The 20,174-nt window shown below is 35.2% G+C and overlaps 1 protein-coding gene across 2 annotated transcripts in view; it reads left to right on the top strand.

Moving 5' to 3' along the window:
* The window catches only part of Slc39a12 (solute carrier family 39 member 12), a 69,863-nt gene extending 50,682 nt beyond the window's left edge, over window positions 1-19,181 (top strand). For both annotated transcript variants that reach the window (XM_047521062.1, XM_047521061.1), the window contains exon 13: window positions 18,593-19,181. In XM_047521062.1, the coding sequence (XP_047377018.1) occupies window positions 18,593-18,721 (129 nt within the window). In that variant the 3' untranslated portion in view covers window positions 18,722-19,181. The remainder of the gene's footprint in view (window positions 1-18,592) is intronic.
* The last annotated feature ends 993 nt before the right edge of the window (window positions 19,182-20,174 follow it).

Raw genomic sequence — 20,174 nt, 5'->3', positions numbered from 1 at the left:
GCAATGTATGACTGTACCTTTTTCCCCACATCCTCTCCAACACCTATTGTTGCTTGTATTCTTGATAATTGCCATTCTAATTGGGGTGAGAAGGAATCTTAGTGTAGTTTTGATTTGCATTTCTCTTATTACTAAAGATGGTGAACATTTTTCATATGTTTGTTGATTGCTTGTAGGTCTTCTTCTGTGAAGTGTCTGTTCATATCCTTAGCCCATTTGTTGATTGGGTTATTTGTATTCTTGGTGTAGAGTTTTTTGAGTTCTTTATAGATTCTGGAAATTAGTGGTCTATCTGAAGTATGAGTGGCAAAGATATTCTCCCACTCCGTAGGCTCTCTCTTCGCATTGCTGATAGTTTCCTTTGCTGAGAGAAAGCTATTTAGTTTGAATCTATCCCAGTTATTGATTCTTGCTTTTATTTCTTGTGCTATGGCAGTCCTGTTAAGGAAGTCTGATCCTAAGGCAACAAGTTGGAGATTTGAACCTACTCTTTCTTCTATAAGATGAAGGGTCTCTGGTCTGATTTCAAGGTCCTTGATCCATTGTGAGTTGATTTTTGTGCAGGGTGAGAGATATGGGTTTAGTTTCATTCTGCTGCATATGGATTTCCAGTTTTCCCAGCACCATTTGTTAAAGAGGCTATCTTTTCTCTATTGCATATTTTTGGTACCTTTGTCTAGTATGAGAAAACTCTATTTATTTGGGTTTGTCTGTGTCCTCTATTCTGTACCATTGATCTACCTGTCTATTTTGGTGCCAATACCATGCCGTTTTTGTTACTATTGCTTTGTAGTATAGTTGAAGTTCTGGTATTGCGATACCCCCTGCTTTATTCTTCCTGCTAAGGATTGTTTTAGCTATTCTGGGTTTCTTATTCTTCCAGTTGAATTTCATGATTGCTTGCTCTATTTCTGTGAGCTACATCATTGCGATTTTAATCGGAATTGCATTGAATCTGTATAGCACTTTTGGTAGTATGGCCATTTTGACAATATTAATTCTGCCTATCCAAGAACATGGGAGATCTTTCCATCTTCTAAGGTTTTCTTTAATTTCTTTCTTTAGTGTTCTGTAGTTCTCATTGTAGAGGTCTTTCACCTCTTTTGGTAGATTGATTCACAAGTATTTTTTTTTTTCAAGACTATTGTGAATGGGGTAGGTTTCCTAACTTCTCTTTCTGAAGATTCATCACTTATGTACAAAAATGCATTGGATTCATGAGCATTAATCTTATATCCTGCTACTTTACTGAATTCACTTATGAGTTCTAAAAGTTTTCTGTTGGAATTTTCTGGTTCCTCTAAATATATAATCATGTCATCAGCAAATAGGCATAGTTTGAGTTCTTCTTTTCCTATTCATATCCCTTTAATTTCCTTGGTCTGTCTAATTGCTCTGGCTGGAGTTTCGAGGACAGTGTTGAATAAAAGTGGTGAAAGAGGGCATTCCTGCCTTGTTCCAGTTTTTAGGGGGAATACTTTCAGTTTTTCACCATTTAGAATGCTATTAGCCATGGGCTTAGCGTAAATGGCCTTTACAATGTTAAGGAATGTTCCCACTATCCCTATTTTTTCTAGTGTTTTGAGCATGAAGGGATGCTGTATTTTATCATATGCTTTTTCTGCATCTATCAAAATAATCATGTGATTCTTGACTTTAAGTCTGTTGATATGGTGAATTACATTTATTGATTTCTGGATGTTGAACCAACCTTGCATCACTGGGATAAAACCCACTTGATCGTGGTGCACTCTCTTTTTAATATATTTTTGTATGTGATTTGCTAAGATTTTGTTGAGAATTTTTGCATCAACGTTCATTAAGGATATTGGTCTGAAATTTTCTTTCCTTGATGTGTCTCTGTCTGGTTTAGGTATCAGGGTGATATTGGCTTCATAGAATGAGTTTGGGAGGGTTCCCTCCTCTTCTATTTCATGAAATACTTTGAGAAGTATTGGAATGAGCTCTGCTTTAAAGGTTTTGTAGAACTTGGCTGAGAACCCATCTGGTCCCAGACTTTTCTTTGTTGGTAGGATTTTGATGAATTCTATTTCCTTACTTGAAATTGATCTATTTAAATTGTGTATGTCCTCCTGGTTCAGTTTAGGTAATTCATATTTCTCTAGAAACCTGTTGATGTCTTCAAGGTTTTCTATTTTGTTGGGGTATAGATTTTCAAAATAGCTTCTAATTATGTTTTGTATTTCAATTGTGTCTGTTGTGATATTTCCTTGTTCATTCCGAATTTTAGTAATTTGGATTTTCTCTCTTCTTCTCTTTGTTAGTGTGGCTAAGGGTTTATCAATTTTGTTTATTTTTTCAAAGAACCAACTATTTATTTTGTCAATTTTTTCGATTGTTTCTTTTGTTTCAATTTCATTGATTTTAGCTCTGTTTTTAACTATTTCCTGTCTCTACTACTTTTGGTGTTGCTCTGTTCTTCTTTTTCTAGGGCTTTGAGCCATAGTGTTAGGTCATTAATTTCTTGATTTTTTCTTCTTTTATTAAATGCATTCCATGAAATAAATTTTCCTCTAAGAACTGCTTTCATAGTGTCCCAGAGATTTTGATATGCTGTTTCTTTGTTCTCATTTACCTTTAAGAATTTTTTAATTTCCTCTCTGATATCCATTCATCATACAATAGCATATTATTTAATCTCCAGGTGTTGGAGTAGTTTCTGTTTTTTATTCTGTCATTTATTTCTAATTTCAATCCATTATGATCTGATAGTATACAAGGTATTATCCCTATCTTCTTGTATTTGCTAACATTAACTTTGTGGCATAGAATATGGTCTATTTTAGAGAAGGATCCATGTGCTGCTGAGAAGAAAGTGTATTCGCTCTTGGTTGGATGGTATATTCTATAAATGTCCATTAAGTCTAAATTATTGATTGGGTTATTGAGATCTATGGTTTCTTTGTTTGATTTTTGTTTGGAGGATCTGTCCAGTGGTGAGAGAGGTGTGTTAAAATCACCTAGTATTATTGTGTTGTGGTCTATTTGATTTCTGGTATTGAGAAGGATTTGTTTAACGTATATGGATGAGCTACTGTTTGGGGCATAGATGTTTATGATTGTTATGTCTTGCTGATTTATGCTTCCCTTAAGCAGTATAAAATGTCCTTCTTTATTCCTTCTGACTACCATTGGCTTGAAGTCCACATTATCTGATATGACGATGGATACTCCAGCTTTTTTGCTGTGTCTGTGTGCATGGTATGTTTTTCCCCATCCTTTCACCTTTAGTCTGTGGGTATCTCTTTCTATGAGATGAGTCTCTTGCAGGCAGCATATTGTTGGATCTTTCTTTTTAATCCAACCTGCCAGTCTATGTCTTTTGATTGATGAGTTCAGGCCATTAACATTCAGGGTTATTTTTGAGATATGATTTGTATTCCTGGTCATTTGGCTCATTTTTTTTTTTTTTTTTTGACGATTTGATTTCTCCTTTATTTGGTTGTTCCTTTAGGGTAGTTCCTCCCTTTGCTGATTTACATCGTTGTTTTTCATCTCTTCCTCATGGAATATTTTGCTGAGAATGTTCTGTAATGCTGGCTTTCATTCTGTAAATTCTTTTAGCTTTTGTTTATCATGGAAGGATCTTATTTCATCGTCAAATTTGAAGGTAAGCTTTGCTGGGTATAAGATTCTTGATTGGCATCAATTTTCTTTCAGACCTTGAAAAAATGTTGTTCCAGACCCTTCTAGCTTTTAGGGTCTGGATTGAAAAATCTGCTGATATCCGTATTGGTTTCCCCCAGAATGTAATTTGTTTTTTTTTTTTCCCTCACAGCCTTTAAATTTCTGTCTTTATTTTGTATGTTAGGTATTTTCATTAAAATGTGCCTTGGTGTGGGTCTATTGTAATTTTGTGTATTTGGAGTCCTATAAGCCTCTTGTACTTGAGTTTCCATTTCATTCTTCAGATTTGGGAAATTTTCTGATATTATTTCATTGAATTGATTGTTCATTCCTTTGGTTTGTTTCTCTAAGCCTTCCTCAATTCTGATAATTCTTAAATTTGGCCTTTTCATGATATCCCATAGTTCTTGTAGATTCTGTTCATGATTTCTTACCATCTTCTCTGTTTGGTCAACTTTGATATTTTGTCAAAACTCAGATATTTTGTCTTCAATATCTGAGGTTCTGTCTTCCAGGTGTTCTATCCTATTGGTTATGCTTTCTATGGAGTTCTTAATTTGGTTTATTGTTTCCTTCATTTCAAGGATTTTTGTTTGTTTTTTTTTTCAATATCTCTAACTCTTTATTGAAATGATCTTTTGCTTCCTGTGTTTGCTCTTTTAACTGTCGATTGGTGCAATCATTTAATGCCTGCATTTGCTCTTTCATCTCATCCTTCAATGCCTGCATTTGCCCTTTCATCTCATCCTTCAATGCCTGCATTTGCTGTTTCATCTCCTCATTTGCTTCCCTAATCGTTTTGATTGTGTACATTCTGAACTCCCTTTCTGACATTTCTTCTGCCATGCTGTCATTGGATTTTATTGCTATACCATCTAGGTTTGTTTGGGACATTTTCTTCCCTTGTGTTCTCATATTTTTCAGGTATCTGCCCCTCTAATAGTGAAACTCTGAGATATTGCTGATTTCCTCTATTGACTAATATTGTCTCTGTAGATTTCCAATAACTCACCTCTTAGCCTTCAGTAGCCTGAAGTCTTGGAGGAACTTGATAATGCAGTGCTTCAAGAGGAAGCTGGCCTTCTAGGGGTGGTGGTCTTCAGGTGGGGTATATTCCCCAGTGGCTCTGAGTTGGTCCGGAGTCTCTCAATATCTCCTCTTCTTGACTCCTGGGTCCTGTCAAAGGTCCTTTAGCCTCCTGTAGGCATCTCAGGAAGGGAGATGTCCTTCCAATGATGATGGCCACGCCCTCAGGAGTAATTCAAAATGCCTGCACCAGCCCATAAAGAAGCCTCTGGCTAACTCCGTGATGGCAACAAACCTCGGTGTAGTGGTCGGGCAGGGTTGTTCAGTGATGGCGTCCGTCTTTGGCCTGGTGGTTGGGCAGGTTAGCTACCTGCCACCCAGCTCTGCAAGGCAGGCATGTTGGGTGCCTGCCTGCTACTTCCGTGATGCAAGCAGCCTGACTCGCCCACCAGCTCGCTCTGCAACTGCGACCCTATACCAGTTTTTTAGCATGTTGTTATTTCAAGAATAATTTTTTCTGGGACATTTCTTGGAGATAGTACATGTATAAAGAATTATACAGATTCTTAGGTTTTGCAAAAACTGGGTAAACTTATGGGTGTCATGAAGAATCATATGCAATATGTGCATATAGAAGTACTCCTATGTGCCTCTGGGTAATCAATGTTTAGATAACATGCTATCAACCAATAATTAGCAAAGGTCTTTAAAACATCAAGAGAAAAATTAGTTGAATGACTTATTAACGTTGTTCTAAAAATATGGACTATGAATGTTCAAAAGACTAGTTCTTTCATTTTTTTATCCATGTGTTTGGCAATAGGGAGATGTTCCAGTGACTTCATAGCAGTGATCAGCATTTGAAAAAAAAATTTAGTTCATTGGTGGTATAACGTGGAAAATACTTGGACTGAATCTTACCCTGAGTATAAATAGAAGACATTCAGATGGCACAATCTAGTTTGGACCTCGACACCAAACACTTCAGTAACTTAAAATATGCTACAGTTTTTCCTTCCTTTTTTTATTTTTAGAGTAACAGGAATGTGTGGGTAGGATATAAAAATGATGATCTATGACCATGCTGGGTCTTCCAGGCAGATGTATAGCTTCTGCCAAGGTAAGAGCACTTCTTCAGTTTACATTAGGGATAGATAAAGTAGCCTTTTCTTTTTTTATATACTGTCTATGACAGTGGCCACTGGACAGATGTGGCTATTGAGCACTGGAAATAAGACTAGTAATAACTGGGAAGTGGATTTTTAAAAATTAATAAATTATTTTAGTGCAGTTTTATATTCTCAGCAAAACAAACCAGAAAGTCTAGAGAATTCTCATATGCTTCCTATTCCCCACTCCACACACACCCTACTGTTCTCCTGCACCATGGTGGTTCATCTATTACAATCTTCAAACCTATATTGACACCTCCTTATACTGCACTCCATAGTCTATATTAGGGTTTCCTCTTGGTGTCATGCATTCTATGGGGCAGACATATGACAACATTGATCAATCACTGTAGTATCATACAGGACAGTTTCACTGCCCTAAATATCCTGTATTTATTTCCTATTCATCCTTATTTTTTCCACAACATCTGTCCACCTTTCTTACTTTTACTTTCCCCATAGTTTTACCTTTTTCCAGATGTCTTACAGTTCTATAGTACATAGACTTTTCAGATCAGCTTCTTTCCCTTAGTACTATGTATTTAAGTTTCCTCTGTGTTCTTTTCATAGCTTGATTTATTTTTAGTTCTGAATAACACTGCACTGTCTGGATTCACCATAGTTTATTAAACCATTCACCCACTGCGGAACATCTTGGTTACTTTCAAACATTGGCAATTATGGATAAAGCTTCGTTTTTTTTTTTCTTTTTCTTTTTCTTTTTTATGTCAACATAATAAGTTTTCCCTGTTCAAATTTTGTGCGGACATAAGTTTTCAACTCTTTTGGATAAATGTGATGGAACCTGACTGCTAGGTCCTATGGTAAGAATATGTTTCATTTTAGAAGAAACCACCTAGTTTGGTATCTATCTTCCAAAGTGGCTGTAACACTTTGCATTCCCACTGGCAGTGAATGAGCATTCCTGTTGCTCCACATCCCCAGCAGCACTTGGTGTTGCTGGCATCCTGGATTATGGCCATTCTGATAGATGGTCAATGGCAGCTCAATGTTTCAATTTGCAGTTCCCCAATACTATGTAAGGTTGAGCGTATTTTTGTATGATTACTTGCCCTCTGGGTATCTTTTTTGATGAAATGTCTTCATATCTGTGGCCCATTTTGTAATTAGTTGTCATTTTCTTATTGTTGTGTTTTTGGTTCCTTGAATTTTAGTCCTTTATCAGATAAGTTATATACTCTCTCTGTGGCTTGTCTTCTCATTATCTGAACATTGTCTTTCACAAAACAGAAGTTTTTAATTTTATTATGGTCTAGCTTATCAGTTCCTTATTTAATAGATTATATCTTTGTTACTATGGATTGAGTGTCCCCACCAAATTTCATGTAATTCTCCTTGTGAAATATTAAAAGATTGAAAACTTTATTTGATTATGGTACTTGAAGGTGGAATGTTTGGGAGGAAGTACAGTTAAATGAGGCCCTAAGGATGGGGCCCTAATCCAGTGCGATTGTGGCTTCATATAGAGACCTGAACTAAGATGTTCTGTCTTACCCTGCGGTACGCTATACTGCCTGGAGACCCTACAAAGAGTCCCCACTTCACGAAATATGGTGGCCTCAGCTTGAACTTTGTTGTCTTTAGAGCCAAGACTTAAAGAAAACTCTATTCTTCATAAATTCCTCAGTCTTTGATATTTAGTAAAAGCAATCTAAAATCATTTAAGATAGATGTCTTGTCGAGAGACATGTAAATGGAAAACTAGATTTTGTTTATTGTAATCTTCAAGGAGGTTCATGGTTTTGCATTTTACATTTAGGTGTATGATCCAGAGGCCTTTTAACCACTCAACAACATCCCAGCCCTTTTTAATTTTTATTTTGAGACAGAGTCTAAAGTTGCTGAGATTGGCCTTGAACTTACCATCCTCCTGCCTCAGTCTTCTAAGTGGCTGGGATACCTGATTCCATGATCCTTTTGGAAATAATTTTTGGAGAAGAGTGAAAGATCCATATCTATATTGATTTTATTTATTTTACATTTGGACCCTAAGTTGCTTCAACACCATTTGCTAAAATGGGCCCGTTCCGCCTCTCTCTTTGATCATTGATCACTCTGTTGTTTTGTCATGCCATGCTGTTTGATTACTGAAACTTAATACTAAAGTTGACATTGGGCACTCTCGGTTCTCCAACTTAGTTCTTGTCACTCAATATTGAGTGAGCTTTTCTGAGTTTTTTTCCTATCTACATAAGCTTTAGAATTGGCTTATTGATATCCACTAAATTAATTGCTGGAATTTTGATTTGACTTGCATTGAATCTATACATCAAGTTGGGAATAAGTGAAATCTTGAGGAATATTGAATCTTCCTATTCTTAAACATAGAATCCTTTCCATTTCTTTGGAGATATTGGATACCTTTCCTTAGTGTTTTGAAGTTTTCCTCTTATAGATCTTATACATATTGTGTAAAACTTAGACTTAAGTGTTTCATTTTCATTACGTTAATCGGTAGTGTGTTTTTAACTTAAAATTCCACTTGTTCATTGATGGTGTGTAGGAGAGCAATTGACTTTTGTATGCTGAAACCTTGGTATAATCAATTATTAGTTCCAGGAGCTCTTCTGTCAATCTTTTTTTGGGTTTTCTTTATAGATGACTATGTCATCTGTGAACAACGTTTTATTTCCTCTGTCATAGTGTGGATGCCTTTTGTTTTCCAATCTTGTCTAATCTTAGTAAAAAAAAGTTTCTAGTTTCTCACTACTTAAGATGATATTAACTTTAGGTTTTTTTGTAAATGTTCTTCATCAAGATGGGCAGTCTTCTCCTATCCCTAATTTTTTGAGAGGTTTTGTTTTTTTAATCAGGAATGGGCATTGGATTTTGTAAACTGTTTTCTGTATCTGTTGCTATTAACATGTGATTTTTCATTTTTAGTTATTGATACAATGAATTACATTGATTTTTTGAATGTTGAACCAGTCTGCATACCTGGAGTAAATCCCACTTGGTTGTGGTATAATTTATAATTCTTTTAAAATAGTGTTGGATTTTACTGTGGTTTAGATCTTTAATGTTTGGCAAAGACCCAGGTGTTAAAGACTTGGTCCCTGGTATGTTCCTATTGAGAGGTGGTGAAAACTTTGGGAGAGGGGTCCTAGGGAGAGGTCCCTAGATCTTTTGAGTCATGCTCTAAAAGGGAATTGTGGAACTCTACTCCTTTCTTCTTCTCTTTACTTCCTGGCCGTGAGATGAGCATCTTTCTCTGCCATATGCTCCCACCATAATGTGCTGCCTCACCACAGGCCCAAAGCCATGGGATCAAACAATCATGAACTGGAAACTCTAACACTGTGAGCCAAAATAAACCTTTTCTCTATATAAGTGTATCAACTCAGGTATTTTGCTATAGTGATGGAAAACTGACTAACAATACTGGTTTTCTAATATTTTTATGGACGTTAGTTTTCTTCTGTATTCTTCAGAGATATTAATTTGTAGTTTTTTATTCTTTAATGTTGTCTGATTTTATTATTAGGACAATACTGGTCTCATAAAAATAAGAAGTATTCTCTCTGTTTCTATCTTCTGGAAGAGATTTCTGAGACTTGTTATACTTTCTACCTTAAATGGTAGAATTCATCAGTGAAGTCCTCTGAGCTTGCACTTTTTCTTTTGGAGAGTTATTGTTTCCATCTCTCTTATAGATATAGGCCTATTCAGAGTGTCTGTTCTTTCTTCTGTAGGTTATGGCAGATTGTGTTTTTTAAGGCATTGGTTCATTTTCAAGGCATTGGTGTCAGTACAGAGTTATTCATAATATTCCTTTATTATCTTTTTAATGTCTGAGATCCGTACTAACTTCCCCTTTCTTATTTCTGATATTAATAATTATGTCACCTCTCTTTTATCCTAGTTAGCTGGACTAGCGAATTATCTATTTTATTAATCTTTTCAGTGAAACATCTTTAGTTTTGTTGAATTTCTGAATTGATTGCCTGCTTTCAATTTCATTGATTTATCTAATGTTTTGCTCTAATATTTATTATTTCTTTTCTTTTGCTGATTTTGGGTTTAATTTGCTCTTCATTTTCTAGTTTCCTAAGATGGAAGCTTAGGTAGTTAATTTAAATCTTTCTTCTTTCCTGCCATGTATTTAATGCTGTGATCATCTCCCTAAGCATTGCTTTTACTCTATTCCACAAATATTGATAAATTCTATTTTCGTGTTCATCCATTTCAAAAATTTGAGATTTCTTCATGAACTTATGTGTGATTTAGATATGTTTTATTTCAAGGTATCTTGGGATTTTCCCAGTTTTCTTTATGTTGTTGATTTCTAGTTTAATCAATATGGTCTAAGTGCAGATATATCATGACTTCTATTATTTTAAATTTGTGATGTCTTATCCATCTTGGTGAATGCTCCCTTTGATTTGGAAATGAATTTTTAAACTGCTTTCATTGGATGAAGTAGTCAATAGGTGTCAATTATGTCCAGTTGATTTATGGTGCTATTGAATTCAACTATGTCTTTATTTTCTGCTTACTAGATCTGTCCATTTCTGATAAAGGAGGGTTAAATTCTCCAAATAAAATAGTGAATTAAAGGTTTCTCCTTGCAATTGGACCAGTTCTTACCTCACATATTCTGATGCTCTGTGATCAAGCACTCATTAAGGATCTTATGTTTTCCTGAAGGTTTGACTCCTTTATTATTATGCAATTTCTCATTTATTCCCAGTAAGTTTTCTTCATCTGAAGCCTGCTCTGCCTATAGGTGATATAGTAGCTCTGACTTTCTTTTGATTAGTGTTAGCATAGTATATCTTTCTTTATCCTTTGCTTTTTAATCTATGATTGTCTATATATGTAGATTGTCTGTACATATATGATTGTATGTAGGATATAGACAGCATATAATCAGTTCTTGTTGTTTAGATCCACTCTGACAATTACTGTCTTTCAATTGGCATATTTAGACCATTGTTGAAATAGTGGCTACTGATATGGTTGAAATAATATCTACCACTTTCGTATCTGTTTTCTTTTGCTTAATTCTTCCTCTGTTGCTATTTTTGTTTTCCACACTTTTCTGCCTGTTTTGTTTTTAATGACGTACTTCATATGATTCCATTTGTTCTCCTTTCTAGAATAAATTATACTTCCATAAAGTTTCTAGTGGTTGTCCTAGAGTTGCAATATACATTTTCAATTAATCCACATAGTCTTCCTGATAATACCACAGTGCTTCAGAAGTAATGTAAACATTTCAAAAGAACAAAATAGTCCTAATTCCCCCCTCTTGTCCCTTTTATCACATCTTCACTCATTTCACTTCTACATAAGTATATGTAGTTGAACATGTTAATTATTATTATTTTAAACAACCATTATCTGTTAGACCAATTAAGAATAATAAACTAAAAGTTTCCTTTACCTTCACTTACTCTTCGTCTAATGTTCTTCCAAGTTTCTGACCTCTGTCATTTTCCCTTTTTTAGGAATTTTTGCCATTTCTCACAAGGCACGTCTCATTTGTTTGGCAGCAAATTCCCTCCATTTTTGTGTTCTGAGAAAGCTTTTATTTTGTCTTCATATTCAAAGTATAATTTTGCAAGACATAGAATTCTAGGTTGGTAGGGATTATTTTTCTTAACACTTTAAATATTTTACACCATCCTCTTCAGGCTTGCATGGTTTCTAAGGACATTTCAAATAAGTCTCATCCCTCTGGTTCTTTCAAGATTTTCTTAAGCTTGAATAAGATGTGCCTAAGTATGATTTTACTATTATTTTTTAATGCTAGTCTGAACTTCTTGCAAATCTACTTTGATGTCTGACATTTACTTGGAAAATTTCTTATTAGTCTTTCAAATATTGCTTCTCTTCTCTTTTCTCTTTCTCCTCCTTATGATTTGTTTTACTTTTTGTAGTTGTGCCAAAATTCTTGTATATTCTTTTTTTTTTTTTAGTCTTCTTTCTTTATGCTTGTGTTTGAAGGTTCTTTTGTAATGGTCTGAAGTTCAAAGATTCTTTAGCCATGTCCAATCTATTAAGAAGCCCATCAAAGACAGTCTTGGTTTTTGTTAGTTTTTATTGTCTAACATTTATTTTTTATTTTTTGATTTTTCTTAGAATTTCCATCTCTCTGCTTACATTGTACATCTGTTCTTACATGATGTTAAGTTCCTTAAGCATATTGATCATAGTATTTTAGAATTTCTGGTCTAATAATGCCAACATTCCTGCCATATCTGATGCCAGTTCTAATGGTTGTTCAGTCTCTCTAAACTGTTTTCCTCCTTACTTTTAATATGTCATATCTATATATCTATATCTACATGTCTATCTCTATATCTCTATCTATCTATATCTATCTATATATAGATGTTGTCATCAAAAGATGGAGCTGATATACTGAATACAAGGAATTGTACTTAATCAGTCTTTAATAATGTAGCAGTAAGGTGTAGGGAAGGGAAGGGTTCTGTCATCCTTCGATAGGGCCTACCCTCCCAGTGAACCTGTGCCCCTGGTCTGTGCTCATCAGGCTTCACAAAATCTTCTCATTCCTCCTCCCACCCCCATCCACACAAGAGACAATGACTAGAGGGGACTGGAATTGGGTATTTCCCTTCTCCTAGGAAGATTAGGCTCCCGATAAACCCACACATGTTAGCCTTAGGTTAACTAGTTTTCCCTGAGGGCAGGTCTTGTTAAGAAGAGCTGAATGCTCTGGTATGTTTGTGAGCTGTTCATTTTCCCCTTCCCCTGCCGGAAGCTGAAGGGAAATCTATCTCATCTTCATGGTGAGGACCCCTGTAGAGTTCTTAGAATTGTGATTCACAAAAGCTGGATGCTCTCTGTGCCTGGGTTCCCTGGAGTTTTTAACTCTTAAAGATGACCACACTGAGCCTCCAGAAAGTCATTCAAGTGTTCTAGCCCAGGCACCAGTTTCAGAAGAAGTCTCTGCTCTTAGGCTTCTGCTCCTGATGAATTATGAATCTCTGAATCCACCATGCTGTTTGTTCAGTCTCTAAGGCAGTGGTATGCCTGGTGATATTTCTTCTTTGATGGATCTAAGAAAAGTTATTTATTTTTCATTTGGTCTTTTTGTTTGTTTGTTTCTTTAATGTGTGGGAACAGAGTGGTAATTTCTGAACTCCTTATATATTGGACTGGAAACCGGAAGACCCAGACTTTTTAAGAACATAGTTTGTACATGCAAACAAGTAATTGGAAATTTTTAAGTCAAATGGTGACTTGAACCCACAAGTTTCAATTTTGTTCTTAGACATATACTTTCTGCAAGGACAGACAAAGCCAAGCTAGGTTAACATTCATTTCATCCCTTTTGAAATGATTTAATTTGTCCTTGTAGAAGGCAAACAACCAACAACAAGGACACTCTCTAGAGATCAAGCGTAATTAAGAAGTCCTCCAAACTAAGTCTCTCTTCATCCTGTTTCTCAGGAACAAACATGGTTTTGCTTATCTGATGCAATTATACCATGGGTTTTAGGACATTCTTGAGAAGAAGATGGCATAAATCACTTATCAAGTAGGCTTCATGATGGAGAAGAAAATCATGTCTAAAATTTCATGATGCCAAAGGCTATGCATTCCTAAAAGAAAAAAAAATTATTGAAATACAACTTTACCTTCATAAGAGGCAATACCAAAAGTTTTCAGTAGGATATTGAACTTCCGTACTAGAATTGTACATTTTTAATAATGAAAGGTCTTTGACATTTTTGCCTATTTTGAAAGCACCAGATGCTGATCTTTCTCCTTCAATATGTACATTTATGCATCACCAAAGAAATAAACATTGAAATATTCAATAATGGGTAAGAAACCATTTTCAAATTACAGATGGAAATAGAAAAGGCTTTGCTTGGTGAGAGAGTCTGAGACTCCAGTGTATAAGAGACCCAATATTAAATCCAGAGGGTACTCTATGCATAATCCTTCTTTGTGACAGGTCCTTCCTAATATGTAATTATTACATGGTACCTGATTGCTATTCATCTATATTCTCTCCTGATGCATTTTCCTAGTTTTCTCTATGAGCATTTATTTTAAAGCTTTGGCTTGACGAGGAATACAACTATGGAGACGAACTCAAGCTCAAAACATTTACTTAATATCACTTTCTAAAATATTCAGAAACCCCACATAGTGGTTAACCATAACAACATCTCAATGAGAATTTGAAGGGAATATTGTCTGTGATAAGTCACCATCAGTGTGTGGGCTATGTGTATCTTAAGGAATTTTTTATATATACTTTGATTAAAAATTAAAAAAGAATTAACAATGGCAGACTAAACAACTACTTTTTAGGAAAAAAATTTTTTTCCAGAAAATTACCACTCCTTGAGTGTCATGTCTTTATATTCATTGCATTGAGTTAGAAAACTTGCTAGACTGGGGATATAGCTCAGTTGGCACAGTGCTTGCCTTGTGAGCACAAGGCCCTGGGTTCAATCCCCAGCACTGCAAAAAAAAAAAAAAAAAAGAAAACTTGCTAAACATGTTGGTTAAAAAGCAAGCTGCTTTTCCATTTCAATGTTTCTAAATCTCTGAAAGAATTTCTCTTAGCACTATCTCTGGGCAAGGTTCTTTTGCTAAATTTTCTTTTGGTCCTGTGATAACATACTCTATCCATTGTCTCACCTTTTTACTCTTATAGGATAAATCAAGGTCTGTAAAATTGCTCAAAATAGGATTTAACTTCCTTGGCATTAAAGTCCCCTTTCTCATTGAAAGCCAGGGTGGAAGGGTGGCCCTTAAACTCTTTATTGGGAATATTTAAAACAGAAAAAAATATTTGCTTTTGAAAATTAATTGCTGTGAACCTTTTTTCTTCATCAAATTTTAGTGACTAAAATGGAAAAATATGAGTAGATTTAGAGGCACTGAAAAGCTGTAATCAGATATGGCTTGAATTTTGGCATTTTATATTTATGTCCTTTGGAAAGACTTTTTATAATGCTTTTTGGTATTTCAGTATGTGTGCAAGAGATATTATGATTCATATGTTCATCTATTATCATGCTAAAGAGAGTCAAGTATTAGCTCAAGAGCAAGTTTAGCAGAGTTTCTTACCAAACCAATTTATATGTGGACATGGGAAGTTCAGATAGACCACCCAAATTAAAATTAAAACTTCAATTTCGGGATGAGTACCCCCTTAAACTTCTTTTTTGTTTAAATGTGACTTCCTTTACCCTTATCTACAGAATTGCAATTTAATTTTTTTAAATGTCTTTTTTTCAAATGTACATCGTTTGTCTTTGAAAACATAGACTTATACTGTGATGTCTTTTATAACAAAGACAACATGATATCTGTATATTATATCATATATTTTCATCATATTTTCCTCATATGCAGTGATGATTTTATCCCTAACTGGACATTTTAGCACTGGAAATTTCCTTTCTTTTTCTAATTAGATAGAAAGGTTCTGGCATAATAGACAAGCCTAGATTTCAGATAGAGACCTGGTTTTTGAAGGTCTTCGTGGGTCCACTGTGGTAATAAGCTGACCTGGCTTTTTGTCCTAGTTCTGATGTCACATCTTAGTGATTGTTGGTGAGTCTTTATCTTCCCCTAAGGCAACGATTCTACATAACTCAAAGGAGTTAATAATTTCATCTCTTGCTGGATTAAAGGGGTAAAGAGTAGGAGTAGATATAAGAAAGAACATGACAAATGAATATAAATGAAAAGCAAATAAAATAAGCACTGCATAAGATTGTGTAGTTATGTAGCTAGGGCATTCTGAAAAACTAGAAAGATGTGCTTCTAGAAGGCACATCAGAATGGATGGCAAGTTACCATAAAATCAGTTATCTTAAGAAGAAAGAAGAGCCTTCCACCAAACTCCACCAACTCTACCAGGCAGGGTTCTTGACAGGAATGTTACCTCAGAGCTGTGAGGTACTCGTGATGTCTTCTTGTGGAGGATGCCATCGACTTACTCAGAATGAAGCAATAATGATTTTTCACCAGAATCGGGTCACTGACTCTCATAAACAGGCGTGTTCAGTTCTAACATTTGTCAGACACTGCAGGTAAGCAGCAGATGTACGTGCTTAGTCTTGTGAGAACAATAAGAGATACTGTGACTCATATGTTTTTAAAAAATTTTTGACACTTGGATTTAGTCAGAACAGTAGCTGCTTCAGATCTTTGCTGTAAATTCCAAGACACTAATTCTGGCTCTGTAGTTTTCTTTATCTAAAGCTTTTTTGTTTTTAACTCTGCCCTCTAAGATCAACTTCTCCCCAAAGACCCTGATTCGAAGTTTGAGGAGAAGACAGAAATTTGAAAATGAGCTTTCTAAACTGTAGGTTCATTAAGACATTGGTGATTTGAAAATTAATCTCAGTTCTAATCTATTAAACTAGAACCATTCTAGTTAAACCATTTCATATTGTCTGAAGTATTTTCCTCCACAATAATCCACTCAAAACAATCCTGATGGTTCAATCAATGGTCCATATTTTATAAGTCTTTGCCAAGAAAATCTTTCCAGAAACCACTTCTCCTGTTTATGAAAGGTGAACCGCAGCAGGTACAGAAGGACAGTAGAGGCAGGACTTGCTGTTTATTCAGTCACATCATGTAAGTGATCATTAATTATTTTGTTTAAAAACTAAGAGGAAAAGGGAACTACACAATGTCATGTCTCAGTATTTGGAAGTAAGGTTCATCCAGGTTTGAGCCATTTAAGTGACCACAGTCAGTATAATTATGTGTCACTGAGAAAGTCAGATATAACTTGGAAAACTTGTTGATCATGTCACCTGACCATGAAGTCAACTATTAAAACTTACTTAAGACTTGAGAATCAGAGATTAGGAAATTTCAGTACATCTTGTTAATGCTTCAAGGATCCTTTGAGAACAAATATTATTCCTTCCCTATACATATAAACCTTAATAGAGAATTCTACGATGCTGCTGTGTCCATTATGGATGTCAGATTAATATCCAGGTGTTAGAAACCAAAGCAGTCATATTCATAGAATGGTAAGTGTTCATTCACTAGGAAGAAATGGGGAAAGTTTACCGTAAACACATTGTTAACTCTATGAGCAACTTGCTACAATTATACCAAATTTAAACATTAAATAAATGTAATTATAAATATATATGATGTGTAACATGTAAAATAAAATTAAATGCTTCAGCTTCCTTTTATTAAGTTACTTAGACTACAAAATTGGAAGCCTAAGATTATGTATTATCCAGTTTATAGATTTTTCAAAATGTCATTTTGAATTTATAATAATTTATGGATCATACAGGATTTCTCTAAAGTAGCATGTTTAAACATGGAATAAAGACACCAAAAGGGCATGCAATGTGTTTAAGGCCAACCATCCTAGAAGGCAGGATCCTATTTTGTCTTTTCATTTACTTATTTTATTTTTATTTTTATTTTTATGTTATTTTGGGGGTGTACCATGGATTGAACTCAGGGGCACTCTACCATTGAGCCACATCCCCAGTCCTATTTTGTATTTTATTTAGAGATGGTCTCACTGAGTTGTTTAGCACCTTGCTTTTGCTGAGGCTGACTTTGAACTCAAGATCCTCCTGCCTCAGCCTCCCAAGCTGCTGGGATTACAGGCTGTTTTGTCTTTTTATCCACTGATAAATGCTGGAATGCAAGATAACAAGTCACAAGAATCCAAATCCTTATCCCAGTAAATTGTCTACTAAAAAGAAAAAATATCTATCTCAAGCATACTCAGATAGAACTTTTAGGATGCTCCTCCATAGGTATTTGCAATGTGTCCTCCTGTTTTCTATTGCCATAAATCTAAAACCTTTAAATATATTATCTGTTCATCTTTTGTTTGATATAAAATAATCTAGTAGTTCGCTACTGCAGGAGATTTTTATCTCCCAGGTGACATTTGACAAGGTCAGGGGACTAGTTTGATTGTCATGACTCAGGGTAGAGGTGCAAATGATATCTAGTGCAACTGATATGTAGTGGAAGTCAGCGACATGGTTAAACATCCAATAGTGGACAGGCAAGGTCTTATGACAAAGAATTATCAGACCCAAGATGTCAGTCACACCAAGACTGAGTTAAATCTGCAGTCCATGTTGACCTCACCTGTCCTGCAATAGAAATGTCTCTTTGCGAAAGAGAGACACTCATTCTGACCTTCTCGGGATGAGGGATTCAAACTAATAGGCTTCAAAAACACACTGGAGCACTTCACACAGGTGCTTGAGTGAATATTTCCCTCTAAATGGCATTTGACAAATGTGAAATCATTTCCACTTGTCTCTCTGAGAATAAACTATAGACGTAGGAAATGATGGCTTTACTGTTCTAAAGGTCAGGAAGTCCTTGATCATTTATTTGAATAGAAAAAAATTGTAGATGCTTTGCAACAAGCATAAGCCTGAACAGAACAGTCAAAAGTCATACCTTTCATGTTTTATCTCTTTCACGTTTAAATGGTTTCTGAAAGCAAAAGCAAGTGGAATTAGGCTTCAGCTGATAACCATGTCATTTTAAGACTCATGCCAATATTAGGACCCTTAGAACCACCATCACGCGGCTTATTTTAGCTTACATTTCAAACTCATGGTAAGAATAGGTATTAAGTATTCTGTAACTGTTTGGGGAATTTTAAAGGTTATTAAGTTCTGAATAACAGAGTCTCTCATGTTTTCCCACCAAGTTTTTCCCAGCAGTTGAATATATCTGGATCTTATTCTGGTTTTTCATTCTTTTTTTAGCTTCCTGAAATGACTCATGTTCAAACACGACGACCCTGGATGATGTTTCTCCTGCAGAACATTGGATTGATCTTAGGTTGGCTTTCTCTCTTACTCTTGGCTATATATGAACAAAACATTAAAATATAAATTAACATTCTCAAAATTCCATCGAAAATGAAGTTACATGGTCTCATTTCATTTCTTGTGTTGTATTCTACAGTGATTAGTAAATTAAGCATTTCTTATCTCAAGTGCAGTAGGTGCCTTTGAATTCATTAACCTGTTAATTTTTAAATGCAGTTTTGGTTTTGGAAATATCTAAAGGTCAGACTGTCATCATCGCAATTTTGGATTTTTGTTTCCAACACTGTGATGGAACTTATTATTTTGTGTAAACTCAATTAATTCTAGTAATCTTAAAAAAATGTTGTTTCCCTATGAAAGAATATTTGTTCATAGTGTTTGAAGTAGACAGATGCCTGTTGGGATGAAATCAGCTGCGACCTTTCTGATGTCACTTATATATTTTTTTTTCCTGTGAGATTTTAAAATCAAAAGCAAACTAAATAACAAAGAAATGTAATAAAGTCTCGTTTTAATGTGGTGATTTGTATGACCTTCTATTATCCGATGTCAGGTGTCAAGTCCTCCCTCCCAGAGCTGATATGGTATAGACTACCTGAAGGCATTACTCACTGGTTCAAGAGTGCTTATGACCTTGGGAAGCCCAAAGGATAATATGTCAGCTTTCTTCTTCTAAGTCACCAAAGGAAATCTGCTCCAGGCTGGTAGTACTGGAAACAAAACATGAAGTTTGAACATTTTTAAAATAACAAAGGTTGAGTCAAGGCAATAGATTAATGCCTAAATACTCACAGATTGTGTAACAGAGAATATTTATGGAAATAATCTTCCTGACAAGTGGGGTATGTTTTATATTTATTCCAAGGAATTACAGAATCCTAAATAGGTTTGCAGTAGGTAAGTTTATGAAATGAATAAGCAACATTACTGATAACCTAGCAAAATTATTAAAATAGAAAATAACCCTGGCTTTAGTCATGTTTTTTCTTGGAACACGAATGCCTAATATTTTTCCCTTTTTTTTTTTTTTTTTTTTTTTTTTTAAGGATTATCTTGACAAGGGAAAAAACCTGCTTTACTGCCAAAATGACTCATGGCTTTCAGTCATCTCTCTCTCCTCTTACTCACCAATGAGTAGATATTCTTTGCCATGCCCCCCACCCAAACACAGTCTTTTTCAATCACTTTTCTTTGATTTCAAAGGGGATTGGGCTTCTTCCCCAGTTGTCTTTGGAGCTTGCTTTTAAAGAAGCATCATTGAACAGTGCAATAGTTCTCAAACCTGGTTGTATGTCAGGATCAACCCGAAGACTCATCTGTAGGAAACACAGATGACTGGCTTCATTCATCCCTGGAGTTTTGATTCTCTAGATCTGAATTGGGACTGACACCTTGATTTAGATGACTGTCCGGGTGGTGCTGATGCTACTGAATGGGTCATGACTCTAAGCACCACTGGTACAACAGAAGTCAAGCAGGCTTGGCTTCAGGAAAGAACAGGTGCATACTCTGTTGC

Source organism: Sciurus carolinensis, chromosome 12 (genome assembly GCF_902686445.1).
Source record: "Sciurus carolinensis chromosome 12, mSciCar1.2, whole genome shotgun sequence".
NCBI classification, from domain to species: domain Eukaryota; kingdom Metazoa; phylum Chordata; class Mammalia; order Rodentia; family Sciuridae; genus Sciurus; species Sciurus carolinensis.
Note: the sequence above shows the minus strand (reverse complement) of the source record. Positions and strands in the feature narration are given on the sequence as shown.